Source organism: Centruroides sculpturatus, unplaced genomic scaffold (assembly GCF_000671375.1).
Source record: "Centruroides sculpturatus isolate CEXI.00-Female unplaced genomic scaffold, Cexi_2.0 scaffold56, whole genome shotgun sequence".
NCBI lineage: Eukaryota > Metazoa > Arthropoda > Arachnida > Scorpiones > Buthidae > Centruroides > Centruroides sculpturatus.
In genome coordinates this window covers 837,931-852,708 of record NW_019384586.1, presented here as the reverse complement: position 1 = coordinate 852,708, position 14,778 = coordinate 837,931, and the positions used below count along the sequence as shown (strand labels likewise).

The 14,778-nt window shown below is 29.4% G+C and overlaps 2 protein-coding genes across 4 annotated transcripts in view; one reads left to right on the top strand and one right to left on the bottom strand.

Moving 5' to 3' along the window:
- Positions 1–298: 298 nt before the first annotated feature.
- LOC111624618 (zinc finger protein Helios-like) overlaps positions 299–14,778 on the bottom strand; it is a 44,790-nt gene continuing 30,310 nt past the window's right edge. Inside the window, exons 1-3 of one of the 3 annotated variants that reach the window (XM_023367524.1) lie at positions 11,884–12,970; positions 1,607–3,091; positions 299–1,445 (exon numbers count right to left, since the gene is read on the bottom strand). In XM_023367524.1, coding sequence (XP_023223292.1) covers positions 898–1,445; positions 1,607–3,086 — 2,028 coding nt within the window. In that variant the 5' untranslated portion in view covers positions 3,087–3,091; positions 11,884–12,970 and the 3' untranslated portion in view covers positions 299–897. Of the gene's footprint in view, positions 1,446–1,606; positions 3,092–10,006; positions 10,025–11,883; positions 12,971–14,778 lie in introns of those variants that run through there. The other 2 variants (XM_023367525.1, XM_023367523.1) reach the window with 2 other exon arrangements.
- LOC111624601 overlaps positions 13,630–14,778 on the top strand; it is a 9,163-nt gene continuing 8,014 nt past the window's right edge. Inside the window, exon 1 of the mRNA XM_023367493.1 lies at positions 13,630–14,747. Coding sequence (XP_023223261.1) covers positions 13,908–14,747 — 840 coding nt within the window. The 5' untranslated portion in view covers positions 13,630–13,907. The remainder of the gene's footprint in view (positions 14,748–14,778) is intronic.

Below are 14,778 nucleotides of genomic sequence, written 5' to 3'. Positions count from 1 at the left end.
AAAATATTACAATATAAAAAAAATAATTACACTAACAATGAAGCTACAATTAAATACTGTCTAGTGAAAATAATCATTTTGTCTATAAAATTAGCTTCTCAATGCTCAGATTCAAGGATTCATCTTCCTCCTTTCATTTGCTAACTTCTTGTGACACTGGCAAATTATAACTCCTCTATGACCTTTAGCAAAGCTATTCTAATGTCCAGATAGTGTGTTGCAAAAGTATGCATACAGAGTGAAAATTTTGAAAATAACATTACCAGAAAATGAATTTATTAAATGTCTTCTTTGTGTGTGTACATAGGTATGTATGTATATATGTACATACGTATGTACGTACGTGTATATACATATATTTTTTTAATTTAAAGCCCAAAATCAATATTTCCTCAATCCAATAGTAGTTTTTTTATAGAAATAGAATGAAAAATATGAAACTTAGAATAATTTAAAAGACAATTAGTAAATACATGTATTTCATACACTATTTTTTCTTTTTTTATAAAAAGTTATTTTAGTTAAAAGTGAATATAAGAAATTCTTCAAGAAGCATTTCACTGCTTCTTAGACATAATGAATATGTAATTGATTCTATATTAGACAAAAGCAAATAAATTTTTATATCAAAATGTGCTATTTAAAAACTGTGTAGATTACTAGAGGAAATTTTTATATAATGCAAACTTTCAATAATTTACAGAAAAATTTACAAATAAAACCCAGTTGTAGATCTTTTAAAATTGTTTATGTTTTAATGAAATTGTAAATTTTAACTATTTAGTAATGATAAATCTATTCTAAAATAAATGGATACTTTTAAGTCTAAAACTTCACACAACTATGCCAAGTTTTATATTGTGCATTAAAGGATTCATTGTAAACCTTCACTTTGTGCTAATGATGGGCCTGACTAATAATGTGAGCATTGAAATCGTACCTATCACGACACTGCTGACCACAAAGATTGCATTTCCAAGGACTGGAATCAGTATGAAGACTTCGGTGCAGAAAATAAAGTGTCCTATCAGGAAAAATAATTCCACAAAAAGGACATACTAAATCTGTTCTATCAGACATATCTATACCCTGCTCACTTTCAGTCATTGAACTTTCTGTATGAAGTTTTGAATGATGTGTTAATTCTAAGGAATGACGATAGCCTGCAGAAGTAGGAGATATTCTTTCATTATCTTCTAATAATTGTGATTCTCGTCTTCTGGTATTTTCTGAATCTTGATTTTCTGAATATCTAATACCATCTAAAAGTCTTCTATCTTTCATGATTTTTACATCTCCACAATGGTAGCTACTTACCTTTCTATGATTTCTTACTGTACTTGGATGAGATATTAATGCAGAATGTTTTAAACCTGTCCTACCATTTAATGATTTTGATAATTTTGTTTCCCTGCTTACTGGTAAAGGACTCCAGATAGCTAAATTTGAATGACCTGCACTAGAAGCAGGAAGACTATTNTTCTATGATTTCTTACTGTACTTGGATGAGATATTAATGCAGAATGTTTTAAACCTGTCCTACCGTTTAATGATTTTGATAATTTTGTTTCCCTGCTTACTGGTAAAGGACTCCAGATAGCTAAATTTGAATGACCTGCACTAGAAGCAGGAAGACTATTTAATGTAATATCTTGTGATAATGTAAATTGTGATTCGGTTGATACAGGTGGACAATCTTGTTGAATCCAGTTTGCTGATTCTTGATAGGAAGAATTTCTTGCTGGATGAAATAAGGAGGAAGAATGAATAGAATTTCCATTATCAATCATTTGTGTATCTTGTCTTGGGATATCTCCAGAAGTCAAAGATGTTTCTACAGGATTTGCTGCTAAATCTAATTGACCTCTAGCTTGTGAACTATTTCCATCAGGACTTCCATCAGTAACAACTTCAATGGGTTCTGGTTTCACATTTACATCCAAATTTCTAGGAGTACTGTGGTTTAATCGACTTGATGAGGGGCTAACTGTTGTTGTTGGAGAAGAAACTGATCCTACTGGAGAAACTGTAATTGGTGATGAACATTTACGAATTGAATTTCCACCATTTGACATGCCAGAGAAAGTTGATGTTGTTGAAACTGCTTGAGAAATACATGCTTTACTAAAAGCTGAAGTAGGACCTTCAATAATCACATCATTATTAAGTGGCAAAGACAGAGATGGATATGAAGGAGGAACAAAAGAAAAATTTTGTGATACAGTTCCTAAATCAACAGCTGTAGTTACTTCTTCTCTGCCACATGATTGAGAAGTGGTCACTCCATTAGAAGTTGAATGAGATGTAGTAGACTGTTTTCCATGAGCTCTCTTAAGATGACATGTTGTATAATGTACTTTTGCTCCAGTTATAGATGAAGCTTGAAAACCACATATTTTACATGTTTTATCAAGTGGAACACCAGAATGATCACTTGATAAATGTGCTTTTAAATGTGGCCTATAATTAAAGCTCTTAACACAAAATGGACAACAGTAAGGTCGTTGCTTAGAATGCTGCCTTACCACATGTTCCATTAGATGATCCTTCCGAAAAAATCTTTTAGGGCAAAGGCAACATTCAAATGGTCTAACTCCCAAATGACTCATTTTGTGACGCCTCATGTTAGCAAATAAAGTAAACTTCATATGACAAACATCACATTGAAAGGACCTTTCTTGAGCATGGGTATTTTCATGTTCGATAAATTTTGAACTATTTGTTGTTCTGAAATCACATTGACGATATCTACATTGAAATGTTGCCCCAGTAGGAGACGATTGATCATGATGTCCTTCTAACAGACTACTAATAGATTCTGGTGGTATGGGTATCTCTATTTTTTCTACTTCTTTATCAGAAAACATTGTATGATTCAGATGATTGGTGGAACAATTCTGAACTTCATTCTGAGTGCTACCAGTAGGAAAACAATAATCTCCTCCAACAACCTCACCATTGTTATTAGAACTAATATCGCATTCTTGTTGTGACAATCTGTTAACACTTTGTGATGGTGGTGAATGTATGTCATATTCTATAACTGGAGTAGAAGTTGCTGGTGGTGGTCTTGTTTCTTCTGACATAATATCTATATATAAAAAGAAAATAGAAAAATATGATTTTATTATAATTAAATGTGTATATTTTAAAATAATTTACATCAACAAATTAATAACTGTGTATAAAATTCATTATAAAAACTTTAACTAGATCATATGACATCATTATTTACCTACAACAAAAAATAAACTGTCACAGGAGTCAAAGATTTTATTTTAGTTAAAGCATTTTCAGAATCCTTAATTCCAGCTTCAAATCCATTATATTCAAACAAACTATCATTCAAACAGTTAGTTACTTAGATAGCACATGACATTTGAATTTAATTTGAAAAAATCTAAACTTGCAAATATTAATATAACACATTTAAAATTAAGTAAAAATATTCATAAAATATTACAATATAAAAAAAATAATTACACTAACAATGAAGCTACAATTAAATACTGTCTAGTGAAAATAATCATTTTGTCTATAAAATTAGCTTCTCAATGCTCAGATTCAAGGATTCATCTTCCTCCTTTCATTTGCTAACTTCTTGTGACACTGGCAAATTATAACTCCTCTATGACCTTTAGCAAAGCTATTCTAATGTCCAGATAGTGTGTTGCAAAAGTATGCATACAGAGTGAAAATTTTGAAAATAACATTACCAGAAAATGAATTTATTAAATGTCTTCTTTATAATATTTAAGTGTATTAATAGTATATAAATAATAGTTTGCAAAAAATTTTGAAAAACAAATATATAATTTAATAATACATTATTTCACTAAAAGTGGCATTGCAAAAATGTGAATACAAACAGTATTTAAGTAAAAATAAACTATGGCCAGAGTTAATTACATTTAATAAGTGTATAAATACAAAATGACATATTCACAAAGGTAAAAAAATCTTGCTTCTGTCTATCCTTCTGCCATTTCTACACTATCAGCAATCCTTAAAAACAATTCACAAAAGATTCCGAGACAACCTTACTTTTTAGGCTACTGTTTTGGCAAAAAAAATGTAAATATAGGTAAAGTGTCCTCTGGTGTTTATTAGCCATTTTTCACAATATCACATTTTAAGTAAAAATAGTAAAAATAAACTATGGCTGGAATATATATATATATTTAATAATATATACTGGCATAATTACATTTAATAAGTGTATAAGGATTGCTGATGGTGTAGAAACGGCGGAAGGATAGACAGAAGCAAGGTTTCTTACCTTTGTGAATGTGTCGTTTTGTATTTATACACTTAATAAAGTATTTAAGTAAATAAAACATTTATTTAATGTTTTGTTGGCCCACCCTTAGCATCTTTAACAGCTTGTAGGTGATGAAGCATACTTAAAGCTATTTTTTCATAAAAGTCAGGTGAAATTTTTTCCCATTCTTGGACTAAAATCTCTTCTAAATGTTGTTTTGCTCTAATTTCAAAACTTTATTTTTTAAACTTTGCTTATAGATGTTCTATGGGGTTGATGTCAGGTGATTGTGGAAAATGAGGAACATTATAGGCAACCAATTGATGCACAATATAACAAAATATTTGGGATCATTATATTGTTGAAAGTAATAATTCCTGGGCAGATTTAGTTTTTCTAGACTTTACTTGAGTTTATTAAAAAAATTGTCTACATTAAACATGTTTATCCATTATTTGTCTAGTTGTCCCCAATTTTCCTGTTCAAGCTACTGACATACAGTTCCAAATGATCACATTTCTACCCCAGATTTAAATGTTCCCTGACTTCTTGGGAAATTATCTTTCTCTTACATGCCTCCACAGATACTTTTTACCAATACTATCACAGGCATTAAATTTGCTTTCATCATAGAAAAGTACATTTCTCCAGTACCAAATTGGCTATTTTTTTATAGCTACAACCAACAGACTGCCGAAAATCTATCGGGCTAGTTTTATGCTAATTATTAAATAAATTACGTAATCAATTTGTTACTAGAGGTAAGCGTTAGGTGCCATCTCTTATTAANCGCTGGGATTTTTTTCCACATTATAATTAACTCCAGGATCTCACACTATTAACGCAATAAATTATTAACACTTATCAGCCAATTAATCGGTTTTGGCTGATAATGCAAGGCCAATTAATCAGTAATCGGTCATTTTGCTTATTGGTTCATCCTTAGATATGTTGGTTGTAGCTATATTATATATCGGGTTGGAGATGTTTGTATATGGCTATTTTTTTTATAATACTTTGCAAATTGTAATTCACTTTCCTGTAAATTTTTGAAATGAGGAGTTTTCTGACAGCAATGCATGCTTTATATTGGGCTTTATGCAAAGTCTTGCTTATTGCAGATTTATGTACTACAGTACCAAATGATTCTTCAAGCTGTATTTTGAGTTACTTTAAATTAAATCTGGCTCCTTGCTCACTGTATTCACGAGAAAGTTTTCTTTTGTACGTTGAAGTTTTGCAGCCAACCAGTTCTTGATATATTATCCATAGAATATCCATTATATAATCATTTAATAATGTTCTTTAATAAAAATGCTATATCCCCATATGAATATATCTCTCCATACACTGAAAACAATTTCTCTTTCCTGTAAGGATAATTCTAAGGATGCACCAATTAATCGGTAAGTAATTGGTAATCGGCCGTATCGGCCACTTAGCCGATTAATCGGTATCGGCCATTCCCCCCGATTAATCGGTTTCGATAATCGGCCAATTTTACATTTTGGTATTTTTGTTAGAATGTTACGTACAACGTTAGTAATAAAACCTAATAAATTTCTGTTATATACTTATTATTTATTACATGACAAACTGAATATTAAAAAAATTTTACAATTCAAATTATTCCTTTCATCGATACATATTATTAGTGTAATATAACGTATAATACTGTATAAAGTTTAAACTTTAAATTAAAAAGAGAGTATTGAATATGTTAAGAAGAGAAATTAAATTTTTATTTGTTTTATANATCCATAGAATATCCATTATATAATCATTTAATAATGTTCTTTAATAAAAATGCTATATCCCCATATGAATATATCTCTCCATACACTGAAAACAATTTCTCTTTCCTGTAAGGATAATTCTAAGGATGCACCAATTAATCGGTAAGTAATTGGTAATCGACCAATTTTGCAATTTGTTATTTTTGTTAAAATGTTATGTATAATGCTAGTAATAAAAACTAATAAATTTCTGTTATATACTTATTATTTATTACATGACAAACTGAATATTAAAAAAATTTTTTTTATTACAATTCAAATTATTCCTTTTATCGATACATATACATATATTGAATATATCTATTCAAAACTATCTCTTTTATTTAAAGTTTAAACTTTAAACATATAAAACAAATAAAAATTTAATATTCAAGTTGTAAAACCCTTAAATTGTAAATGCAAAAACATGAGAATTTCACCATTTTTAGAGCATAACCTATTTCTTGCCAGCTCATAAATGTTACCTCCAGTGCTGAAAATTCTTTCACAATGGAAAATGCTGGGGCACTTAAATATTTCATAGTTATTTTGCTCAAATTAGAAAAAGTTCTTTTGAACTTCTTCATCACAAAAATAAGTCACTATGTCTTTGTTTAAGGGTAAATGTAGATGTGTTTCTAATTCTTTATCGAAACATTTGTTCATTTCTCTTGTTTTTTTTCTTTCTTTTTAAAAACATGCTAATATTCTTCATTCTTTCGTTTACCAGAAGGCAATTCATCAAATAAATCAGAAAAACTTAGAGATTCACCTCCATCTTGACCATCTCCAGAAGTAGAAGCTTCAGAATTTAATTGTTATTGAGATTTTGAATTATCAACATCTTCTAAGCTATCAATTAATTGCCCATATTTTTATTTCCTCTACCATATCCTCTTTTTGAAATTTCATTTTGAATCTTGGATCTAATAAAGATGACAAGTATAAACACTTGTTTTCTATATATGCTGAAAGTATTTTTCTTTTAATTGGATTTTCTATTCTTCTGTTGTGGTATTAATGCCACTAAAGGAACTACTGCTCTTTGCTTGTAATAAGAATAATTTCAGAGTCTCTATTGTGGAAATTATTAAAGATGAAGTGGCTTCCCGTTTGCTGGCTTTCCACAGTAATTTCTTTGAATGGTTTTACAAGTAGAACAATTTTTTCAACGAGAGACCACTGATATGGGCTCAACGTAGGAATTTTATTATCTATAGCATATGTGACAAGGGCTTTTTGCTGTTCCAACACGTAATATGTAGAATTCCAGTAAGTATGAACATCTTGAATTAATTTGTGTTTCTGCAAACCTAACTTGTCTTGCAAATCTTCTAATTTGCTTACAGCTACAGCAGAATGATTAATGTGTGTGACAATATTTCTATTAACTGTGATTATAGTTTTCTCATCTTGTTGAGAAAATATGCATTCATTTAATGTCAGCTGTAGTGTATGTATAAAGCACAATAATGCTTCTAAGTTGCAATTCCTAATTCCAGCTACAATATTTGTTGCAGAATCTCTCAGTACTAAGAATATCTTATCACTTGTCAACTTATATTGTTCAAGAACAATTTTTATCTGTTCACTGATTCATGAAGCTGTGTGGGAACCTTCAAAGGAAACAATTTGCAAAACAGTTCTTTCCTGCTGAAAATCATCCTTCAACCAGTGGGTTGTTACACTTAAAAAAAAAGGAGAATTGTTCGTAGTTGCTGTCCAAATATCAGCGGTTAAAGAAATATATTTATTCGATTAAACACAAACACTTCAGTTTTTTAAACAATGTTGAAGTTTCCATGCATCAACAATTAAGTGTTGAGATTTATTTTAGAAACTTTCCCAAACAAAGGAAGAGATTGTTGATTTTGTGAGGATATTCAATTGTCTCTTATTTACCTGACCCAAGGAAGACAGAAATTCCAGCGGAGAAAAATGAAAAACTCATTTTTCTCCGCTGGAATTTTTTTCCACATTATAATTAACTCCAGGATCTCACACTATTAACGCAATAAATTATTAACACTTATCAGCCAATTAATCGGTTTTGGCTGATAATGCAAGGCCAATTAATCAGTAATCGGTCATTTTGCTTATTGGTTCATCCTTACATAATTTCCTCCTTTTATCCACTGCCATCTGCCTTATTTAAGTTTTTTTTTTTTTTCCAAATTTTGATCAAATGTATTATAACAATCCATTCTAACCCAGCTCTTATTTTACTATACAGTTTTGATATACAGTTATACAGTATATCAAAACATACTATCAGTGGGGTATTTAATTTTTTTTACTAACATTTTTTTGCTCTATTTATGAGTCCTTGTCAGGTAAACTGTGTTCAAATTTGGATAATCATCAAACATTTCTTTTCAACAAATTTTTATGTAATTGATTGTAGAGAAATACACAAAAAATCAGTTTTACTTTCCATTCTTACTTACAGAGGGCAGATAACTCTAAAACATTATGTAAATAATGAAATAAAAGTTAAAAATGAAAAAGTTAAAGGCAAACCCAAGTGCAGAGAAAACACTTTATTACACCAATAAATTCCCTAAATGTATTTTGCCAGACAGACTTCTATATCCGACAAAAATCAGATTGTCGATACAATTAGCATCTGTAAGATTAAAATTTAATAATTCTCCTATTTTTCATCATTGTAGTATTAATAATTGTGAAATTAATATTAATAATGTAAGAACTGTTTATAAAGAATAAAATAATGTCAAAAGAAAAATTAAAGAACATTTTTCCATAATTATGCTAAACAATACGGTTAATTTAAATACTGGTATATTGACAGCTGCATGCTGGGAAACTTTTGTCAGATATATAGATGAAAATCCATAAAAGGATATTGTTGGAATCTTAAACTGTATCTACTGATAGCCCTACTGAAGAGACCTGTCTGGTGAAATGCATTTAGGGAATTTATTGACATAATTTATTATTTTCTCTGCACTTGCACTTGGGTTTGCATTTCACTTTTTTATTTTTAACTTTTATTTCATTATTTACATAATGTTTTAGAGTTTTAAAGTTATCTGCCCTCTGGAAGTCAGACCAAAAAAAAAGAAAAAAAAGAAAAATTGATTTTTTGTGTATTTCTCTACACTACAATTATGTAAGAAGTTGATAAAATAATGTGATTCCATAATTTTAATTAATTAGTTTTGATTTCTTTTCAAATTTCAAATGGAATTATTAAGAATATATTTAACGACTTTTTAACTTTAAAATCCGAAATTATAATAATAGTTTATCATCATCATCTTCCAAATAAGCAACCCTTTTGAAGTGATTTGCGATCTACAGATCATGCTTTTAACAGATGAAAATCTTGCCACAGTCACGAACTATGAAAGCTTGTATCCATCTATTGAATTCCAGCCATGTTTTGAAGCTCTGTTCAATTTTATATACCAACAAGTTCCAGAACAAGACAAACATAGAGAAGACATTATAGAAATAGCAGCCCTAATCTGCAACTCTTCATTTTTCTCTTTTAATAACAATTTTTAAGCAATGTAAAGTGGTACCAATGAGTAGCACTTTTATGCGAGCTAAGTGGTAAGGAATAAAGAAAACAAATGCGTTAACTCCAGGGATGTAGAGTGATTTCCAGGAGCATGGAAATACACTACTAAAAAAGAATTTGGGACGAGTAATAACACCGGGTAATATGTACAACAATATTGGACAGTTGTCAATCTTAAACAGTATTGTATTAATTTTTTGGGAGATAGTTTATCATCATTATTATAATAATTTAGGATTTTAAAATTGAAAAGAAATGTTTCATGTTGTTCCGAATTCAAACATAATTTACCTGACAAGGACTCATAAATAGAGCCGAAAAATGTTAGTAAAGAAAATTTAAATACCCCAGTGGTAAAGTGTTTTTATATTTAGTCAAATGTATTATATTTTAAGTAGTCTAATAAAAAGTAACAATACTTACTTCATTTAATTTTAAATGATCTCTTACTGTATCTTTCTAATTCCTGAGAATTATCAGTATAGCTTTAAAATACCTTTTGCTATATGCAAATTTTTGCAACAAGTTAAAATGCAATTTAACCCCTTTAGTTCTAGACGTTACTATAGATGTACATTTTAAGTAATTATATATTATATTTTACATATTTGTGTATTTTAGTTACTGTAAATACCAGGGCTGTGGAGTCGCGTAAAAATCTACCGACTCCAACTCCGACTTTTCCTTACCTTCCGACTCCGACTAAAACACCAAAACTCCACGACTCCGACTCCAACTCCACAGCCCTGGTAAATACTTTTATTAAAATTTATAGTACATATTTTGTCATTCACTTATTGTGTATGCACACTTTTGCAACACACTGTATTACTTTGGACTGATCTCTAGATAAAGCTGTTAATGTTCTAATGTTAGTGTGGTTAAATTTTTATTTGTTTGAATATATCAATCTGAAGTTCAAATTAAGGATGCTGAAAATATTTATTTAAAATAAGTTTTTTGACTCATGTAAAATAGTATGATTATTATTAATACAAAATAACAACTCCTGAAGAACCTTTATGTCTGTAACAAAGCATTTGTTGGATGATTTATTAAACATTTTTTGTTACTGGACATAAAGGTTCTTCAAGAGTTGTCATTAGCACTAGTAATTAAGTTGAAATATATCTTTAATATAAAGTAGTTCAAATAGACATTTAACTATACAGGAACAACAATATTTAATTAAGAAATATTATTTAAAAACAGAGGAGTTACATTTACTAATGATCAGTTTAGACTATTCTATTGAATGTGTAAAAATATAGTCAAAATTTGTACCACAAACTTTACTCAGTTTCTTATCCATTAATTTACATTTTATCTACTCTTTCAATTACACTTATTTTTAAACAAGAAAATATTTTAAGTTTTAAAAATATCAGTTTACATAAAAACTAAAATCTTATACAGTAGAGCCTTGAAAACTCGGCACTCGATAACCCGGCACTCCAGATAACTCGGCCACACCCTGTCAGGGCAAAAAAAAATCCTTAGTTAATTAATTTTCATTATAGACAGCTTTATAAAAGTATAAAAGCTCTCATAAAGTATTATTCTGAGGTCTGTCTTATCGGGTAAATTACTGTACACAGTGTATTCATTAATTTTCATTTTCATGTAGTAAAGGCTCTATGCCTTCATAAAAGACGTACTTTTCCTTTGTTTAAGGGTATTTGGGCAGTTTATTTTCTGTTGTATTCTCAAGTAAACAATACATACAAGTAGAGTACAGTATTTTCTGAGGAAACACTTATACTTATTTTTTTAACCCCATTCCCGATAACCTGACATTTTCACAAACTCGGCCACCATTCGGTCCACATTAGGCCGAGTTTTCGAGGCTCTACTGTATTCTTAATTATGAAAAATAAATTCAAAATGATTTAAGTGTTATGATAGGATTTCAAAAAATCAAGATAAAATGATTAAATAAAAAAAAATACACTAACAGAATTAAACTTCTAGAAATTCTCTAATATTTTTCTCATATAAAAATTAAAAAATTGAAAAAATTAAAAAGCACAATAATAATACTGCAATAAAGTGATACGATATACATTCTCCCTAAAACATTTAAAACTTTTATGAAACTATTTTATTGAAGAAAATCAACACAACAACATATAATTCACAAAGTTGTTCAAGTTATTTTAAGCTGGGTATGGTCATTAGGGGCATTTATAGTAGTACCTCCTGCATTCAAATAATTCAAAAACTATTCAGTATTTGATATCAACTCAAAACATTTAAAAAAAAAACTTCTAAAAAAATAAGCAGATGAATTCTAACAATACCTTATGAAAAGTTTCTTATTTTATGATCAAACTTTCTTTCCTTCTCCTGCATTCTATTTCATTATCCATTTCCATGCCACTGGTAGTGCCTCCCCAATGTCAATTATCTCTGATTTTCCCAAATTCTAAACCCAAACCTCTTCAGCTGTTCATATAGTTTCTTCTTCCCTTATTTCTTCCAACAAACTTGTACTTTTCCACTTAACCTCTTTACTCATAATGAATGTCATCTCGAGTAAAACAATCATCAGCCTACCTTTCATTCAATAATCCAAATGTTCCTTCATCTTTATGTCTAGAGTTCTCCTGTCACTCCATTGTATAATATTTGTCTTCCCAATTTCCTTTCCCCTTCTCCTGATTTGTTTATCAGGTTTTGCTTTTCTTTCTCACTTCTAAGGCAACTGTAGAGTGGGAGTTACTATTAAATACAGTCTTTTTATTATTGTTGTCTCTAAAGTTTTGCAAAACCTTGGGCCCCACAAGTCCACATAATGTAAAAGGTCCCTCTGTCATACCCTCTTTCTTATTCTGTTCTACTACATTCTTCATCTTTTTAAACTCCACATTCATAAATCTGGGGTTTAAGCCGGGAAAAAATTTTCTGTAGCATTTTAGCTAATTTTACTAAAAAAGTTGTAGCAAAATTTTAGAAACAGTAGCTAACATTTCTCATCTGTGAGACTTCCCAGAACAATACATTATTATTGTTTAAACATTTGTTTATTCTCATAGATACTGTACATTATTACAGTTTACTGTATTACCAATATAACCGTAAATCTGTTGTTACAAACCACAAGTATCATTATTGAACAATTTCTATAAAAGGACTTTTTTGGAAATTTCTGAGGACACTTGGTCCTAAAACGAATTAGTCAGAAAACAAATGACTATTAAGTTTAACATATTTAGATTTTTACAACTATGGTGAAAAACATTTAAAATCTACAACAGCCCTGTCGCATCCTTTGAGATATACTAGCAGGGGTGTAGTGAGGGGGTGTATCATGCACCGGGCCCAAATGGTCTCCAAGACAAACTATATGTGTTTCTGGAGGGGGAGGGGTGCCAATAAAGTATCGTGTCCCGGCTTATTGAATAAATGATACGAATGAACCCTAGATCATCACTGATGCACAATTGACTTATTGCCCCTGGATGTCAGCTTCTTACAGAAACACAGCTTCCCTATCATCAAATGTCATGGCACGCCATTGACATACAGTATAATATACACACACATATGTTACAAATATGTCTTTCTATAAAATTAAGGAGGTCTCAAGAGACTAAATAAAAGTACTGGTAGGGGGTTTAAAAAATAGAAATTTTTTAAAATAATGGATATTTTCTTGGGTGTGTGGAAAATCAATTGTTTGTGATATAACAGATTCTAGGAACAATGGATGATTTTTGATGGCCTGAGAGGTTCATTAATACAAGATTTTTCTGTAATAATAGTAATAATAATCTATGAACTTCTGTGTTGTAGCCAACTCCTTGTCCAATCAAAATATTGCAACTTATTCTAGACACTTACTCTCTTAAAAAATTTTAACTAATAAACTGATGAACACACTTGTTACCAAATTAGTAGAATTAATAAATGCATACTGTCTTTCAGCTTTAATTAAATCCAAATGCACCAAGTACTTTTATACAAAATATATGGCAAGGATCATCTTTCTGTCCAAAGCTATAGATCACAGTCAGTTCATCCATGTTAATTTCAAATCTAAAATTTAAAATTACAAAAATTAAGAAAAATAAATAATAATGAAAAATGGTTCATTCTAAATGAAAACAACGAAAGAATACTAAAGTTGAAAGTTCAGTTAAAAACACACAAAGAAGGTGAAAAGATAAGACCTATTATTGACTTTAAATACTCTACATTGTACAATTTGGAAAAATTTCTAAAAAATCGTTTGCAAAAGTACAAAAATTCCAAAATTGCTATACGTAGCACGGATGAATTTATAAATGATGTAAAAAACTTAAATGTCGATGAAACGCTAAGAATGGCCAGTCTAGACATTGTTAACGTGTATCCATCAATAACCTGGGAAATGATAGAAAACAAACTAACACAGATAAATATAGAACCAGAAATTATAGATCTAATAGAGTTCGCATATAGAAGCAATTATCTTGAAATTAAGGGAAGATACTTTACACAAACAGAAGGCATCAGTATGGGCTCTGTGATTGGTCCAAAACTAGCCGAACTTGTGATGATAGATATAGACGATTATATTAGTAAGATACCAGGAATATACTTTTGTAGGAGATATGTAGATGATATTTTTGTTTTGTATAAGGAAAAGCAAGTTACATTAGAACAAATAAAAGACGTAATAAACAAAATAACAAAAACTATACAATTTACAACAGAAACAGAAATTAATCAAGAGATAAATTACTTAGATATTACAATAATAAGAAAAAAGAATGAATTCAAATTTAAGACTTTCAAAAAGTCAAGTTCAATGCAAACAACAGTAAAATATAACTCAAATATACCACTATATATAAAGCAAAATATATTTTCTATGGAATATAATAAGATAAAAAATAGAACTAGTAAATGTATGGACATAGATAATGATATTAAAAGTTTGAAGAAAAAATTCTTGTTAAATGGATACCCCAACAGGTTACTTACAAACTGGGAAGAAAAAATCAACAACGTAAATAATAAAAAGAATCCTGAAAAGAATGAAATAGATAATGGAAAGATTTCAAATGAAAATAAAATGAAATATATTCCATTTCCTTATATTAAAGGTTTATATGAAAAAATTAATAAAGAAATAAGACATACTAATGTAAAACTTGCCCCGAAATATAAAAATTTTTTTGCCAGATTAAATAATAATAATACAACTAGAT